The 18,618-nt window shown below is 39.3% G+C and overlaps 1 protein-coding gene across 2 annotated transcripts in view; it reads right to left on the bottom strand.

The window, feature by feature from the left end:
• The window catches only part of RALGAPA2 (Ral GTPase activating protein catalytic subunit alpha 2), a 386,122-nt gene that overhangs the window by 83,842 nt on the left and 283,662 nt on the right, over window positions 1–18,618 (bottom strand). For both annotated transcript variants that reach the window (XM_066237690.1, XM_066237692.1), the window contains one exon: window positions 5,815–5,942. In XM_066237690.1, coding sequence (XP_066093787.1) covers window positions 5,815–5,942 — 128 coding nt within the window. The remainder of the gene's footprint in view (window positions 1–5,814; window positions 5,943–18,618) is intronic.

Genomic DNA, 18,618 nt, shown 5'->3' with positions numbered 1-18,618 from the left:
ATTGTGTGCGACCTTTTTCTGAAATAACTTATCTGAGCAGGAGAATGAAAGCCCGGCTCGAATGGTTTTGGAAACTTCTATCAGCTGACCATGGTCTGATTTTGGAGTCTTTAGTTGGCTTGGGAACTGTAAACATGACATGTGGCAAGCTTCCCATTTACAACACTCTAGGCACAGGCACAGGCCCTCTGACTGCCCACAAGGGATGGGAACAGCAGATGGCAGGTGAGTTGGCCCTCAGCACTCAGAAGAGCAGTGGCCACAGGACGAAGGCTCCACTTGACAGGTTTGATTCAGCCCGCTGAGGAAATGACCAGAACACCCAGAAGAAACAAAGGGGCCGGGCTGAAATGCTGTTGAGGGTACTTTCCACACACATCCCTACCGTGTTAACAGTTTTTTTTGATCAGGTAAGTCCATGGTATTTTGCAGTCTCCTATCAGCTCTCTCCACACACAGTTCCAACTTTCTGATCATTTGCCAAGGGTACCGCAAATAAGAATTTTGATATAAGTTCTAAGCTGGACTTACTGCTCAAAAAGATCTTAAAATTAAAAAAAGGCAATTTCATTCCAACAATGCTCCCAAGTCCTCAGCTTAATAAAAAATGTTGCAATTTTTGAATCTTACTAAATGCAATTGGTATGGAACGGCCCACATTTCTACTCCCGGTTCCAAGGCCGCTGAGCACCAGCTGTCAGCTTGGGAGGGATGGAGAGAACTACTGCAATCCAGCTCCATCGGCTCTGTAACACTGCTGTTTGGCTGCCTATGCTCAATACAGAAAAGCAAGCGTTCCTTCTCTACAGGAGTTATAGAAGGTCTGAATGACAGCATGCACTTTGTTCACAAAACAGTTATTTGGATATCCAGAAAGGGAATGACATTTCGATGAAATGAGCAGTATGGCAATGTTCTACTTAACAATTGTAATCTAAATATTAGGAACAAAGTGAGAACACAGTGCTGTCCATACAAATTGGCCTGTGCTGACAAAGAAATTTCCCTTTCTTCACCAATACCCACTGCTATATCTAATATCTGGGAAATGGTAATGGTAACTCTTTATCAGATTTTTGCACTCTGAAATGAACTATGCCTTCTAGAGCCACGAACTCCAGATGCTACATTTCTTAATGGGTCTTAGTTCACGTGCCAATAAAGTTTTGCAGAGGAACATATTGTCCAACTTCAGGAAGGAGAATCAAATGTAATAAACACCCAGGTACAGAGTTCTTCAATTCGTACTCGAGGGGAGAGGGTGTTCAGCAATGGCTCCAGACAGGGCTTCACAGGCCTTGTGATGACGACAAGCCCTGCCTGACTTGATGTTCTGTGCTGCTGCCCTGAAATTCTTAATAGTTTTACCTTTGATTTTGTGCTCGCCACCTGCATCCTTGATGAAAAGATGGAGCATGTATGTGGGCAGAGACACACACGGTATGTAGCCTGAAACTCCTCGCCACCTGCCCCATTCACACATAGCCTCAGCGGTGCCCATGGGCACATAACACCCGGGAATTTTGAGAAACCCAAAGAAATCACACCGGAAGTGTGTTAGTCTATGACTGAGTAAGCAGGAGACTTACTATCCTGAAAGGCCACACCCTCCACCTGAATCAGATCTTGCTTTGAATGCAGAAAGGAAATAACAGCATCCTACTACACATGAATAACCAAGGAACCCTATACTACTTAGTTGTGTTACTGCTATGTACAAATATTCCTCAGTTTACGACAGGGTTACATCCCAATGAACCCATTGTAAGTTGAAAACATCAAGTTATTGCATTTAATACACCTGGCCTACCCAAAGTCATAGCTTAAGCCTGCCTTAACCGTGCTCAGAACACTTGCATCAGCCCACCGTTGGGCAAATCACTGACCACAATGAACACACTGTAGATAGAGTGTCGCTGCTCAGCCTTGTGATCGTGTGGCGGACCAGAAGCTCTGTCTCCTGCTGCTGCCCAGCATCACCAGAGCATCCCCACCAGGCTGGGAAGAGATCAAAATTCAAGATTCCAAGTATGGTTTCTACTGAACGTGGGTCACTTTCCCACCATCGTACTGTTGAAAAAAAATATAAGTTGGGGATCATCTGTGTTATCCAACAATTTTCCCTGAAAATGATGACACAGAAGGGACATACAGTGTGACCCCTACTTCATTTTCCTGCTAGCCCTTCCTTCTCATCAGTGATCTGAAAGTAAGAGATTTGGTATAATATGTGCACATGAAGAATGAAATAGAAATAGAAATAGAGAAATAGCCTGACCAGGGAGGCGGCACAGTGAATAGAGCATCGGACTGGGATGTGTAGGACCCAGGTCTGAAATCCCGAGGTCGCCATCTTGAGTGAGGGCTCATCTGGTTTGAGAAAGGCTCACCAGCTTGAGCCCAAGGTCTCTGACTTGAGCAAGGGATCACTCGCTCTGTTGTAGCCCCCCGGTCAGGGCACATATGAGAAAGCAATCAGTGAACAACTAAAGTGCCGCAACAAAGAACTGATGTTTCTAGTCTCTCCCCCTTCCTGTCTGTCTGTTCCTATCTGTCTCGTTCTCTGTCTCTCTCTATCTCTGTCACACACGCACACACAAAAATAGAGAAATAAAAGTTTTATGCAGTGTTTCCATGGTTCTGGTAAGAACCTTGTATGAATTACAAAATTCAAACTGTTATTTTGGTGATTCTATATGAGTTAAGTGTTTCTACATTTGCATATTAAACTGGCATTGAACAATACAAAGGTAAATGATAAAATTAATGCTGATAATTAAAAAAATTTTTTTTTACTTAAAATGACATTAAACATATAAAAAAAATACTAGGACAAGTAGTGAGAAAAGCCACAGAAGAATGGAAGCAGCTTTATATTTTAGCATCTTTAAAGTCACTCGTCCCTGTATTTTGAACAAGGGGTCACATAGTTCCATTCTACATTGGGACCCACAGGTTATGTAGCTGGATATGGTTTCAGGTGTGTCCAAACTATTACTGATCTTCTCAGCTCTTAGGGAACTTCTGGGGTCTTCTAGGGTCTTGGGGTGCTGGCCCCTATACTCGTCCCTCCTGTGTCCCTGACTCAGGCCGCCTTAGTGCTGTACTCAGATTAGAATTCGCAAGGAAGACCATGAGGTTAAAGGGCTAGGGAAGCTTGGCTTCCTCAGGTAGCACCCAGAACACCGTTTCTGCAGGGAGCTTGCTCTTACATCTGCTCCAAGGCCCCTGAGGGACTTGACAATGCACAGAATCCCAGAAAACACCAAGTTTACCACTCGAGAGCACTCTGAGTCCTTGCACTTGCTAAGTGTTCTCGACCTAAAAGGCTACCCTGCTCTATGGGGACAGCTTCTATCTGATTCCTCCAATCCCAGCATATATACTCTCTCCAAAAGACTTCCCCCATGGTTTCACCCCATCCCCACTTAGTTGTTTTTACAGAACTTCCTTAGCTTGTCTTCTCTCTGAAGCATAGGCAAGAAACTCACCTGCCTTGGTCCCCCCACTCTCAGCCCCTGGCACTGGGCTTGGTACTTTGGGAGTCCACATTAACTGTTCGGTAAATGAATATATATAAGGAGACACTCATGATTAGGATGTGTAAGGTTACTCAGTGTTTTTCAAAATTCAAATCTAAGCACCAAATTCCAGACATCAGCTGTAACACAAACTAGTTTAGACCTTTGCCAAAGCCATGTGAGGATTAGGATGCTTTAACAGAAGATTAAGGGAGCAAATTAGTTATTAATAGGATTGGCAAATATGTGTAAGCATTTAAATTAAAAAAATTTTTAATTAGTAATTTTTTAAAGAACAAAAAAGCCCTCCTTGCCCCTCCCTTTACTTCTTGTTATATCTTTGGTTTCTGGCCTGAATATCAGCCCTTCTATAGACAGAAATGAAAGAATAGAATAGTTAAGTGATTGCAAAGTTTTCCCCACTGACTACATCTATATAAAAAATTACATATATTATTTCTTGTTCTAAATAATACATTTGAATAATACCAAACAAATCTTCTCAATGTATAAGACAAAAGAAAAATATTTTAAAATTTTATAATAATCACCATGATAGGGTTTGTTATTTTCTCTTTCCTAATCTCTATACTAAATTGTCCTCTGAGATGCTAACCTGGCTATTTTATGAGTTATTTCAGAGTATAACATTTGCTAACCCACAGTTAACATCAACAGTTCTAAATGGCATCCATATTAGTCCAATATAATTGCTTGAAAAGTTTTAAAAGTAACGTAATGCCCTTTGAACTTTTAAAAGAATTGTTTTTCCTAAACCTGACTGTTCTGATGTCATATTAATTCTTATTTGAGAAAGCAGTGTCTAACAAAATAACAAAGCATGTATTTTATAATGAGAAGTTAGATAGGTGAAGAAAGTGACGTGACAAAAATCACAATGGACTTGTACAAAACGGAATTTTTGTTTGCAAATGATTTTTTTTCTCACCTTGCTCCAATATACTTGACTGACGAGCGTCCCTCTCACCCTAGTTGACATGCAAAATGACAAGCCAATTGCTGAACAGATCTTTCTCATTTCTGCCAAGAACCTCTTTCAACAGCATGTGAAATAAAAGCGCCATGCTGAAGGCTGAATCAACACCAGCCATAAGATTAAGTCTAGAGTGCTGTAGCAATCTCTGCACAGAATGCCTTCTCCAAAACCGACACCACCAGCTTGGACAAAGCGACCGGGAGCACGCGGAAGGGAATAATGCTGCCCTGGCCCCTGGGGAGGTACCAGATGGGACCTAATAGCTCTTTTCTACTACTAATTTCTATGATAATTCCAAGTTGCCACATGGCATATGTATTTTTTTTTAATCTAAAGACAGAATATCAGTCAATGAAGTGACCAGGATTTTAATAAAAGGTATTTTTTATAAACTATATATTCACACATGATAGTACTCACCCACCCCTCACCCGCAACCTGCAGTGACACATCACGTTTGGTAAAGTTGGGAGAAGTAGTGAAGATGAGGTCAAATGCAATCTGTTTACACTCATTATTAATACCAATTAGAAACAAAGAGGTTTTAAGGTTTGTCAAGAGGTTGGATGCTTTTTGCAGCAATTTTATGAAGTCACCTTAATGTCTTTTTCTTATAATCACAGATCACATCTGGATTTTGAAATCAGAGCATGCCAACTAAAATTTCTTTTGTTTTAGAGAAGATTAAGAATTAGAGAAGGCGATATTAGGCATCTGAAAAGAATTACAGAAGAATTCCTAGCCACTCACTGGGGAGTTCAAACGCAGCTTGGTTTCGGACGGCTCCCTGGTCCTCCCAGCCAGGTGCAGTCTTTCCTGCCTCCGACCCCTACAACACCATTGGTCCTTCTCTGGCGGCACTTGCCACATTATTTGGTTTACTAGAGACATTTCATGTGCTGTTGGTTTCCAGTAGGCACTCTAAGTGACCTCACAACAGACTGCAACTAACAGGGATGAGTGTAGGAGGAGATTGAGCTTGGGGAAAAATACCCCAAAAGATACGAGCATCTCTTGATAGTCACAGCTTCCTAGTGCAGACTTCTGTGACTATATCATGAAAATAAACTCTAAGTTTGATGCAACACAGAATTATTATCGTTAATATATAAATGCTATGAAAATCACACTATGTCAGTTTCAACACAGACTGAAAACAATTTTTTCTTCCCTCTTCAATCCAGTTAATAATACTTACCTCTCATGAAAAACTGCCGGGATTCTGGATTCTGGGATGGCTGTATATTTAAAGTGAACAGTTGTGTAGTAAGTTGTATATTTACAGCAAAAAGATACAAACTCTGGTAGAGTGGGATGAGGCACTTCACGGCCCGGCTGGCGTTGATGCACGTGGCACATATAAGGCTTGGCAGTAGCTTCCCACTCACTATGGCTCCATCAAACAGAGGCCCAAAAAATGGTACCTGTTGATTCAAAACAGAAAAACACTTAATTTTCAAACACCATTCAAAGTCAAACCAAAGACATGAGAACAATTGACTGATGTCTCAGACTTGCTAGGACCCAAATGGCTGTCACTCACAGGACTGAGGGGAACCTTAGTGGGACATAGGTCGAGGGCTTTCAAATCAAGCAAAAAGGACTGCTCCACAATGCTCCTCTACTACGAACTCTTCAGAAAAATTTCTAATGACATATTGTTCCAGGTTAGTCTTTTTTTCCCCACATTGTCATTTACAGAAGTGGCATTATTGTAAATGCCTCCATGGTGAAGATTATGTACAATACACCAGCCTGACACTGCACACATCCAGCCTTGCATCCTTCTGAAGCCAGTTTTGAAACTGGCAGTATTTCTGCATAGATCCTGATGTATAATAATTCTTAACGGAGATGACGACTATCCCTGCTCACAACTATAGGCTCCTACTTACAGTCTTCATTCTTCTTAAAGCTTCATTCCCTCTACTTCTAAGAAGATACTGACTGCATTCTACTCATTTCCTCTGCCTTTTAACAGAGGCTCAGCTTTCCTTCACTGGACCCACTTCTACCATGTGAACAACCCACGGGTTTTGGCACCTACCCCTTTGGATTTCTTCCTTCTCTCTTTCACTTCTTTTTTCCATCACCCTTTCATTGATTCCACTCACTAATATGGAGACTGTCAGCTCCGAGAGATCAAGAATCACGTCTGCCTTGTAACTCTTGTGTTTATTCACTCTCACACTTGCTTATTCATTTATTCAAAAAAAAAACACACTTATTACGTGACAGACGCTGTCCTGTTCACTGGGGACACAACAGTGAATAAAAGAATTCCTGATTTCATTGGGCTTGGAATTTATTGGAGGTTTCAGAGACTACACAGCACAAATACATAAGCTATACAATGTAGAGGCGCTAAGGTTAAGAGCAAAGCAGCAGAGCAACAGGGCTCATTCTGAGGGGCAGTTCTCCAATTTGAGCTACATGGCCAGGGAGAGTTTTAAGGGGAAGACCATGTCTCAGTGAAGACTTGACATAGGTGAGGGAATGAACCCCACGCTATGCAGTCATCTGACAAAAGAGCATTCCTGGCATAGGAACAGCAAATACAACGGCCCTGTGGTGAGAGTAAAACTAGAATGTTTAAGCAACAGCAGGGAAGCCATAGAGGCTGAAAGCAAGTAAGCAAGAAAAAGAACAGAAGGTGAAAAAGTTGGACAAGGTAGCAAGAGGGGCCTTGTAGGGAACTTGAAGGATTCTGGATTTCTGCTCTGAGTTAAGATGAAAGTGAGGTATGTGGGAGATATGCTCTAACCTATATTTTAAAGGTATTGTGTTGGGAAAGTTATGGATACCAGTTAGGAAACTACTAAATAGTTTAGGCAAGAGATGGTGATGGCTTGGATTAGAAAGGTAGCAGAAGTGGGGAGTGTGGTGGTTTCTGGAGATAGTCTGAAGGAAGAGACGACAGGACTTGTCAAGGATTATTAACAAATGGGAGAGAAGACAAGGAGTCAAGGATGATACCACAGCAGTGCAGCCTGGCAACTGGAAGCCTGGTGGCCTTAAATGACACACAAAAACAGAAGGACTTAATAACTTGATAAATTCAGAGCATTTTACCCCAAAGCAGCAGAATATGCATTCTTTTGAAGTGCACATGGAACATTTTCTAGGATAGACCACATGTTCAATCACAAGAAAAAAAGCTAAAAAACACATAAAGACATGGAGGCTAAATATCATGTTACTAAACAATGAATGAGTTAACAATTAGATCAAAGAAGAAATCAAAAGGTACCATGAAACAAATTAAAATGAAAACACAACAATCCCAAATCTATGGAACACAACAAAGACAGTCTTAAGAGGGAAATTCATAGCAATACAGGCCTACCTGAGGAAAGAATAATCTCAAATAAACACTCTAACTTTTTCACTTAAAGGAACTTAGGAATGAACAACAAAAAAGCAAAAAGTGAGTAGAAGAAAATAATAACTACTAGAGCAGAAATAAACAGTCTAAAAATACAAAATATCAATGAAACTAAGAGCTGATTCTTTGGGGAAAACTAACAAACAAAAACCAACACTGAGAAACCTTTAACCAGATTTATCAGTAGAAAAGAAGAAAGAAGAACCAAATAAGTAAAATCGGAAATGGAAGAGAAGTAACAACTGACACCACAGAAATACAAAGAGTTGTTAGAAAATATTTTTAACAATTATATGCTAACAAATTGAACAATCTGAATGAAATGGACAAATCCTCAGAAACATACAATCTTCCAAACTGAATAAGGAAGAATCCAAGAATCTGAATAAAGAGATTACAACTAATAAAATTGAAGCAGTAATAAAAGACATTTCCAATAAACAAAAGTCTTGGACCAGATGGATTCACTGGTGAATTTACCAAACATTCAAAAAAGAAATAACACCTATGCTTCTCAAATTACTCCAAAAAATTCAAGAGAAGGGAAGACTCCCAAGCTCATTTTACAAAGCCAGCATTACCCTTATTCCAAAACCAGATAAAGACACGACAAAACAAACAAACAAACAAAAAAACACACCTCCCTCAATATCCCTGATGAATATAGATGCTAAATCCTCAACAATATAGCAATACATTAAGAATATGACCTACCGTGATCAAGTGAGATTTATTCTGGAGATCCAAGGTTGGTACAATATTCATAAATCAATTAACATGATATATCGCAAAAACAAAATAAAGGATAAAAATCACATGATCAGGTCAATAGATGCAGAAAAGGCATCTGATAAAATCTAGTAACTAGTCATGATAAAAACTCTCAGCAAAGTGGGAAAAGAGGGAAGATACTTCAATTGTAATAAAAGTCATATATGACAAACTTACAGGCAACATACTCAATGGGAAAAAAGTAGAAGTGTTTAATATTGAGAACAAAACAGAGAAGTTTGCTTTTACCACTCTTATTCATCATAGTACTGGAAGTCCTAGCCACAGCAATCAAATAAAAAGAAGAAATTAACGGCATCTAAATCGGAAAGGAAGAAGTAAAATTCATTATTTGCAGATGACATGATGCTGTACATAGAGAACTATAAAGATTCAACCAAAAAACTACTAGAACTGATAAATTCAGTCAAGTAGCAGAATACAAAATAAATATCCAGAAATAAGTTGCATTTTTATCCACCAATAATGAACTATCAGAAACGGAAACTAAGAAAACAATACCATTCACCACTGCTTCAAAAAGAATAAAAATACTTAGGAATAAATTAAAGCAAGGATGTAAAAGACCTGTACTCAGAAAATTATAAGACATTGAAGGAAAAAATTAAAGAAGATATAAATAGGTGGAAACATATACCGTGTTCATAGATAGGAAGAATATCACAAAAATGTCCATACTATTCAAAGCAATATGCTGATTCAATACAATTCCTATTAAGATACCATTGGAATATTTCACAGAACTAAAATAAATATTCTAAAATGTATATGGAACCACAAAAGACCCCAAATAGCAACAGTGATCTTGAGAAAAAAGAACAAAGTTGGAGGAATCATCCTACCTGACATCAAACTATACTATAAAGCCATAGTAATAAAAGCAGCATAGTACTGGCATAACAATAGACACATAGATCAATGGAACAGAACAGAAAGCCAAGTAATAAACCAGTTCCTTTAAGGTCAATTAATATTTGAGAAAGGCAAAGACACAATGAGGTAAAAATAGTCTATTCAATAAATGGTGTTGGCAATATTGGACAGATACATATAAAAAAAATGAACCGGACCACTTTCTTACACCATCCACAAGAATAAACTCAAATTGGATTAAAGACTGAAATGTTAGACTTGAAACCAAAAAAATCTTAGGAGAAAACATAGGCTGTAAAATATGGGACATTTCTCATAGCAGTGTTTTTATTCTGATATATTTCCTTGGGCAAGGAAAATGAAAGAAAAAAATAAACCAGACTACATCAAACAAAAATGTTTTTGCACAGCAAAGAAAACTATCAACAAAACAAAAATACAACCCAGTGAATGGAAGAACATATTTGCCAATGATACATTTGGTAAGGGGTTAATGTCTAAAATACGTAAAGAACTCAGACAATTCAACATCAAAATGACAAGAAATCCAAGTAAAAAATGGGCAGAGGAAATGAATAGGTATTTCTCCAAAAAAACACCTACAGATGGCCAACAGACACATGAAATGATACTCAACATCGCTAACCATCAGAGAAAGGCAAATTAAAACCACAATGATATTATCACCTTTATCTGTCAGAAAGGTTATCATTAATAAATCAACAAACAAGTTCTAGTGAAGGTGTGGAGAAAAGGGAACCTTCATGCATTGTTGGTGGGTATGCAGATAGGTGCAACCACTGTGGAAAGTAGTATCATTTATTTAAAAAAAAATACAAATAATAATGAAACGACTTTATGACCCAGCTTTTCCACATCTGGGAATTTATCCGAAACAACCCGATAGATACACTAATATAGAAAGAATGTATGTACCCCTACATTCATTGTAGCATTATTTACAATAGCCAAGACTTGGAAGCAGCCCAAGTGTCCAATAGTAAATGAATGGATAAAAAAGCTGTATAGCACATTTACATAGTGGAATACTTCTCTGTCATAAGAAAGAAGGAACTCTTACCCTTTCCAATAGCATGGCAGGATCTGAAGAGCATTATGCTAATTGAAACAAGTCAGTCAGAGTAAGACAATGTGATTTCACTCATATGTGGAACCTAATGAATAAAATAAACTAACAAGCAAAACAGAGACAAATTCATAGACACAGAAAGGCTGATAACTATTAGAGGAAGCACTGAGTGGGAGGCAATGCAGGGACTGAGCAAGAAGAGAAAGAAGCTCATGGACATGGAAAATAGAGTTGAGGGAGGAATGGATAGGGGGGTAGAGGCAGGTAAAGGAAAGATAAATGGTGATGGATGCAGACTTGACTTGGAGTGTGAATATACAATACAGTGTACAGATGATGTGTTACAGAATTGTGCACCAGAAACTTGTACAATTTTGTTAATAAGTGTCATCCCAATAAATTCAATAAAATGGGGGAAAATGCTGTTCCTGACAGAATCAAAAGTATAGAATATTCAGAAATAAATTTGACAAAAGTGCTGCAAGATATCTATACTTAAAACTACCAAACAGGCCCTGGCCGGTTGGCTCAGCGGTAGAGCGTCGGCCTAGCGTGCAGAGGACCCGGGTTTGATTCCTGGCCAGGGCACACAGGAGAAGTGCCCATCTGCTTCTCCACCCCTCCGCCGCGCTTTCCTCTCTGTCTCTCTCTTCCCCTCCCGCAGCCAAGGCTCCACTGGAGCAAAGATGGCCCCGGCGCTGGGCATGGCTCTGTGGCCTCTGCCTCAGGTGCTAGAGTGGCTCTGGTCGCAACATGGAGATGCCCAGGATGGGCAGAGCATCGCCCCCTGGTGGGCAGAGCGTCGCCCCTGGTGGGCATGCCGGGTGGATCCCGGTCGGGCGCATGCGGGAGTCTGTCTGTCTCTCCCTGTTTCCAGCTTCAGAAAAATGAAAAAAAAAAAACACCAAAACTACCAAACATTGCTTAGTAAAAGACCATGTGAATAAACGGGAAGATGTACAATGTTCATGGATTGAAAGTTTCCATACTGTTAAGATGTCAAGTTTTCTGAATTTGGCTATAGATTCTGCATAAACCAAATAAAAATTCTAGTAAGCTGTTTGTATAGATATGAACAAGGTGACTGTAAATTTACGTGAAAATAAAAAGACATAAATTAGCCAAGACAATTATCAGATTTATATTACTTGATTTCAAGATATTCTATACAATGATAATAATTAACTAACCATAATATTGGCACTGGGATAGACAAATATGTCAATAGAATAGAATCTAGTGTCTGAGAACACAGCCACATATATGATAATTGATTTGCAATAAAGAAAACACATCAGTTTTACAGCAAGTAAAGTCTAACAAGGATTTTTTTATGGTACAAAGTGATCAATTATAAAAGAAAGAATAAATTAAACTTAATAAAAATTTTAAAAATTCTATTAATCATGAAGGTGAAAAGGCAAATATTCAAACATATTCTCCAAACTGGACATAACCAAATTTCCATCAATAGGAGAATGAATAAAAAATTTGTGGTATATTCACCCAATAGATTATTCTGCACTAATGAACAATTCACAATTACATGTAACATGGAAAACACCCAAATACAGTGCTAAGTGAAAGAAACAGACACAAAGAGGTTCATACTATATAATTCAAAACAGGTCAAACTATTGAATGGTGACAGAAATCAGAATAGTGGCCACCTTTTGGGGTATTAGTGATTGAGAGGGGGCATATGGCAGATTTTTGGGGGGCTGGCAATATCATATTTTAAGATCTGTGTAGTAAACGGTTCACTTTAAAAACATTCATCAAGCTGTATACTTACAGTTGGTACCCTTTATTACTGCTACACAGTTCAGAAAATATTTTTAGGCCCTGGCTGGTTGGCTCAGTGGTAGAGTGTCGGCCTGGCGTGAGGAAGTCCTGGGTTTGATTCCCGGCCAGGGCACACAGGAGAAGCGCCCATCTGCTTCTCCACCCCTCCCCCTCTCCTTCCTCTGTCTCTCTCTTCCCCTCCCGCAGCAAAGGCTCCATTGGAGCAAAGATGGCCTGGGCGCTGGGGATGGCTCCATGGCCTCTGCCTCAGGCGCTAGACTGGCTCTGGTCGCGACAGAGTGATGCCCTGGATGGGCAGAGCATCGCCCCCTGGTGGGCATGCTGGGTGGATCCCGGTTGAGCGCATGTGGGAGTCTGTCTTACTGCCTCCCGTTTCCAGCTTCAGAAGAATACAAAATATATATATATATAAAAGAAAATATTTTTATAAAAACAAGAATACAGAAGATTTTAACAACACAAATAACAAATTGATCCTAATGAATACGAATGAAACACCTCACCCAACAATACAGAAGACACATTCTTTTCAATTTGTACAGAACATAATTTAAAAATTGACCATGCTCCAGGCTAAGGAGTCACAAATACAGCCTAATACTAGCTTGATGCCTTTTTTTGTATGGCTTGTAAGCTAAGGATGGTTTTTACCTTTTTAATTGGTTGAAAATAGTATTTTGTGATGTAATAATTACATGAAATTCAAAAGTCCAAAAATGAAGTTTTACTGGAGCACAGAGCCGCCCTTCAGGCACGCCTTGCACAAGCCTGCTCTTGTGCAGCAAGGCAGGGCTGCATCGTTGCCACAGACACTGTAGGGCCCGGGCTTAAGTCACTCATGACCTGGTCCTCTACAGAAACTTTCCTGAGTCCTATTCTGGATCATAAAGAAAGTCTGAAAGAATTTCAAGGAGTTGAAATCATACAATCTATACTCTACCCCAGTGGTAGTCAACCTGGTCCCTACCGCCCACTAGTGGGCATTCCAGCTTTCATGGTGGGCGGAGGCGGAGCAACCAAAGTATAAATAAAAAGTCAGATTTAACTATAGTAAGTTGTTTTATAAAACTTTATTCTGCCAAACTTAGCGAAAATCTGATATAAAGTACTTGGTAAGTATTTATTATTATATGCTTTAACTTGCTGTAACTCTGCTTTATAAATTTTATAAAGTAAAGTTACTTCCCTACTTTATAAATCACCATTACTGTGGAACCAGTGGGCAGTTAGAAAATTTTACTACTAACAGAGATACAAAAGTGGGCTGTAGGTATAAAAAGGTTGACTACCCCTGCTCTACCCAAAGAGTTATTAAGTTAAAAATTCACAACAAAAGGATAACTAGCACAAATATTTGTTTAGAAATTAAGAGACAAACACTCCAGTTATAAAAATGGGCAGAGGATCTGAGTAGACACTTTTCCAAGGAAGAGATAAAGATAGATGGTCAAAGGTACATGAAAAGATGCTCAACTTCATTAGCTATCAGGGAAATGCACATCAAACCCACAATGAGACACCACCTCACACTTGTTAGAATGACTGTTCTCAACAAGACAAGAAATAACAAGTATTGGAAAAAATGTGGAGAAAAAGAAGTCCTCATACACGCTGGTGGCAATGTAAACTGGTGCGGCCACTGTGCAACACTGCGGAGATTCCTCAAAAAGTAAAACCAGAAGTACCACAGGACTCAGGGATTCTGAGTACCTACCTAAGCATCTGAAAACACTTACATAGTTCTAAGGATATATGTACCCCTATGTTCACTGCAACATTATTCACAAGTAGCCAAAACACGGAAACAACCTAAGTGTCCTTTGGTGGATGACTGGATAAAGCTGTGGGACAAAGTACTACTCAGCCATAAAAAGGATGTAAAAGAACAAGAATCGTATGATTTCATTCACGTAGGATATAAAACAAAAAGCAACAAGTACAACAAAGTAATTGTTACAGACACAGAATGGGGGTTACCAGAGGGGAAAGAGGGCAGGGGAGGACAGAGAGGATAAAGGGGTCAAATATGTGTATGGTGAGACAGCGGGACCAGGCTTCAGGTGGTGAGCACACACCAGAGCACCTCGAAGCACATCACAAAGTTGTACACCTGAAATTTCTAGAATGTTATTAACCAATGTTACCCCAATACATTTCATTTTTTTAAAAAAACAGCATAGTCTGGCATAAAAACAGATGCATAGATCAATGAAACAGAACAGAGAGCCCAGAAACAGTAAATCATTGCTTGTATGGTCAATTAATCTAGGACAAAGGAGAAAAAGAAATTAAGAAACATACTTCTAAATAACTCAAGGGCTAACAAAATATTGAAATGGAAATTTAAGAATATGTTAAGCTAAATAATAATGAAAATAGTAGAGATTATAATTTATATGCTGAAGTATACTTATTGGAAAGGTATGGGAGAAAGAAATAGAAAGAAATAAAGATTGCAGCTGAATGAGACAATATATTCAATAAGTATTAAAAGAAAACAAAATATATAAATAAATAAAATGAACTCAAAGAAAGTAGGAAGGAAGAAATAATAAAGATAAAAGGAGGCAGTAATGAAGTAGAAACAAACACACAATAGAGAGAATAAGGAAAATCAAAAGTTGGTTCTTTGAAAAAAGTCTAATACAACTGATTGGCAGCTCTTTGACAAGACAAATCAAGAAAAAAAAGCACAAATAAATATCATTAAAAATAAGAGACACAACTTTAGATGCTTAGAAAATATGTATAGCTTTATGCCTACACATTTGAAAGTTTAGATGAAACAGCCAAATGCCCAGTAAAATACAACTTAGCAAATATAGACACAGATGACATTGTAACTATAATCTTTAAAATAATAAACCACAGTGAAAAACAGCTATTTTTAATGAAAAAGAAGCCATATCCAATAGCTTTAATGGCACACTGTACAAAACCTTTAGAAACAAATTATCTTTTAGAGAAACTTTCAGTTTAAAGGAAAAGAGAAAACAAACCCACTAATTTTATTAATAACAATATTAGGAGCCAATCTTACTCTTGAACATGCATGCAAAAATCCCAGCAAAATATTATCAAACCAACTCAATAATGTACAAGTTAGGTAGATCCTAGGAACGCCTTTGTGGGTTTTTATTAAAGATCAATCTGTATGCTTAACCACATTCATAGATTAAATGAAAAATGTCAGCTGATCACCTCAGCAGATGTTTTAATATTTTTTTAAAATTCAAATCCATTTATGAAAAAAATTCTTAGCATTCTTGGAATAGAAGGGAACTTCCTTAATCTGTTAAATGTCCTAAGGAACCCTATACCCTTAAGTTTAGTGGTTGCCATAAACTTAAGGGTAACACATTGAAAGCTTTCTGTGTGAGACTGTGAAGGAGATAAGAATGTCCCCTAGATCACATCTACCAATATTTGCATTGGAGAGCCTTGCCAATACAGTAACACAAGAACTAGGAATAGAATACTGTGAATTAGAAAGGAAGAAAGAGAGTTTCCCGGAGGAAGCAGTCAGGGAGGTGCAGCCTGGGAGGATGGAAGGGTTTGGCTCACTACCTCTGAACACGGGCAAGCTGGGGCTCCTTTGCTCAGTACATGAAGGATGACTTCGAAGCTCAGGGAAGCAGAGCTCTTATGGGAGCTGCCGAGGACAATGCCTGGTGTTCTGCAATCCTGTGTCTGAGTGTATAACCCTGAGCTTCTTCTTTCTCTCTATGGGGTTTACAGAAGCTCTGTAAAGAGTACAGAGTATCCTTATATAATCCTCACCCAGTTTCCTCTATTGTAAACATCTCACATTACCACGGTACATTCACACAACTAAGAAAACAACAGGAAAAGAAAGATGGTGACAGAGTAGGTGGACATTCCAACTGTCACGTCCCAGGACCAAACTGGATTACAACTTAATTTAAGAACAATCATCCGAAAACCCAACTATGGACTAAACTAAGAGGAGTCTATAACCAAGGATCACTGAAGAAGCCACACCGACTCTGGTAGGAAGGGTGGGGACGCATAAAGGGCTGTCCTGCTCCTAGGAACGAGTAGGGACTGAGGGTCCAGAGGGACTCTCACAGCAGGGTGGGTTGCCCTGAAACATGGGCATCCTCAGCCCCAGGCCCGGAGCACCAGCCTAGAGTTCCACAGCCTAGAAGAGATGCCCAGACAGCATTTAGCTGTGAAAAGAGCCGCGTTTCTGTCCACAAGAAAGAGACACACCTCTCGGATGCAGATTCGATTTTAAAGGGCCCACACAGAAAACCTTGTTCACAGCCACTTACCCAGGGCTCTGCCAGGGGAGAGCTGAGAGGACTGGAGTTGCAGGAGAAGAGTGTAAAGCTGGAGGCCCACCGAGAGACACTGTGGGGGACGGCCACCAGAACCCCTGTGCTAAATCATTCTCCAGTACTGCAGTAGCCATCTTTCTTGGGTAAAGCAATCCCCTCTGAGTGGCATCAGCCTGGGGAAAAGTAGCTGCTTTGCCCTTTTGGGACTCTCTCCTACCCTAGTCATGGCAACAGGTTGTTCTGAGAGGCCAGGAAGCGGGGGGCATGTCAGTGACTCAGTTTTCTGGTGTTGAGACTGGGGCTCCCCACAAACCCTCCCAAGTCTATTACTGGTGCTTCCACCTCACGGGACACTCAGTTGAAACTGTAGGCGGGTAGACCACACCTCTGGGTCTCAGAGGCCACACCCACCTGACTCCTGAGGCCTCACCCTACTGAGGTCTGTGAAAAAAGTCTGGACAGACTGACACCTGGGGCCAAGGGGCAGAGCCACACCCACCACTCTTCATAATCGCTGATTTGCCACAGGCTGTAGACTCAAGCAGAGGTTTTGTCAGCAGCTGTGGCCAACAAGCAGCCAGAAGACAGGCTTCAGGAGGTGAGACTCAGCGAAACTTGGCCATTTGAGCAGACTTTCCCCAGGACCAGAGTGGGTAAATAAGATTGATGAACCTTTAACCAGACTCACCAAGAAAAAAAGAGAAAGGACTCAACTAAATAAAATTAGAAATAAAAGTGGAGAAATAACAACTGACACTGCAGAAACACAAAGGATGGTAAGAAAATACTATGAAGAACTGTATGTCAAAAAATTAGACAAAATGGAGAAATTCCTTGAAACATACAATCTTTCAAAAATCAATCTGGAAGAGTCAGAAAACCTAAACAGACTGATTACAGCAAAGAAATAGAAACAGTTATCAAAAAACTCCCAGAAAACAAATGTCCTGGACCAGATGGCTTCACAGGCAAATTTTACCAAATATTCAAAGAAGAACTAACTCCTATCCTTCTCAAGCTATTTCAAAAATTCAAGAGGAGGGAAGGCTTCCAAGCTCCTTTTATGAGGCAAGCATAATCCTCATTCCAAAACCAGATAAGGATATTACAAAAAAAAAACAAAAAAAAAAACTATAGGCAATATCCCTGATGAACTTAGATGCTAAAATTCTCAACAAAGTATTAGCAAACTGGATCCAGCAATACATGAAAAAAATCATACATCATGATCAAGTGAGATTTATTCTGGGGAGGCAAGGCTGGTATAATATTCGCAAATCAATCAATGTGATTCATCACATAAACAAAAGGAAGGATAAAAATCACATGATAATATCAATAGATGAGAAAAAGCATTTCATAAAATCCAGCACCCATTTATGATCAAAACTCTCAGCAAAGTGGGAATACAGGGAACATACCTCAACATGATAAAGGCCATCTATGACAAACCCACAGCCAACATCGTTCTGGAAGTCCTGGCCACAGCAATCAGACAAGAAGAAGAAATAAAAGGCATCCAAATTGGAAAAGAACAAGTAAAACTATCATTATTTGCTGATGATATGATACTGTACACAGAAAACCCTACAGTCTCAGTTAAAAAACTACTATACCTGATAAATGAATTCGGCAAGGTAGGAGGATATAAAATTAATATTCAGAAATCAGTGACATTTTTATATATCAACAATAAACTTTCTGAAAGAAAAATTAAGGAAACAATCCCTTTCATAATTGCAACAACAAAAAAATAAAGTACCTACGAGTAAATTTAACCAAGGAGGTAAAGGTCTTGTACTCGGAAAAATATAAAACGCTGATAAAAGAAATAAAGAAAGATACAAACAAGT

This window comes from Saccopteryx bilineata, chromosome 6, assembly GCF_036850765.1.
Source record: "Saccopteryx bilineata isolate mSacBil1 chromosome 6, mSacBil1_pri_phased_curated, whole genome shotgun sequence".
NCBI classification, from domain to species: Eukaryota; Metazoa; Chordata; class Mammalia; order Chiroptera; family Emballonuridae; genus Saccopteryx; species Saccopteryx bilineata.
This window is presented reverse-complemented; position numbering and strand designations above follow the sequence as displayed.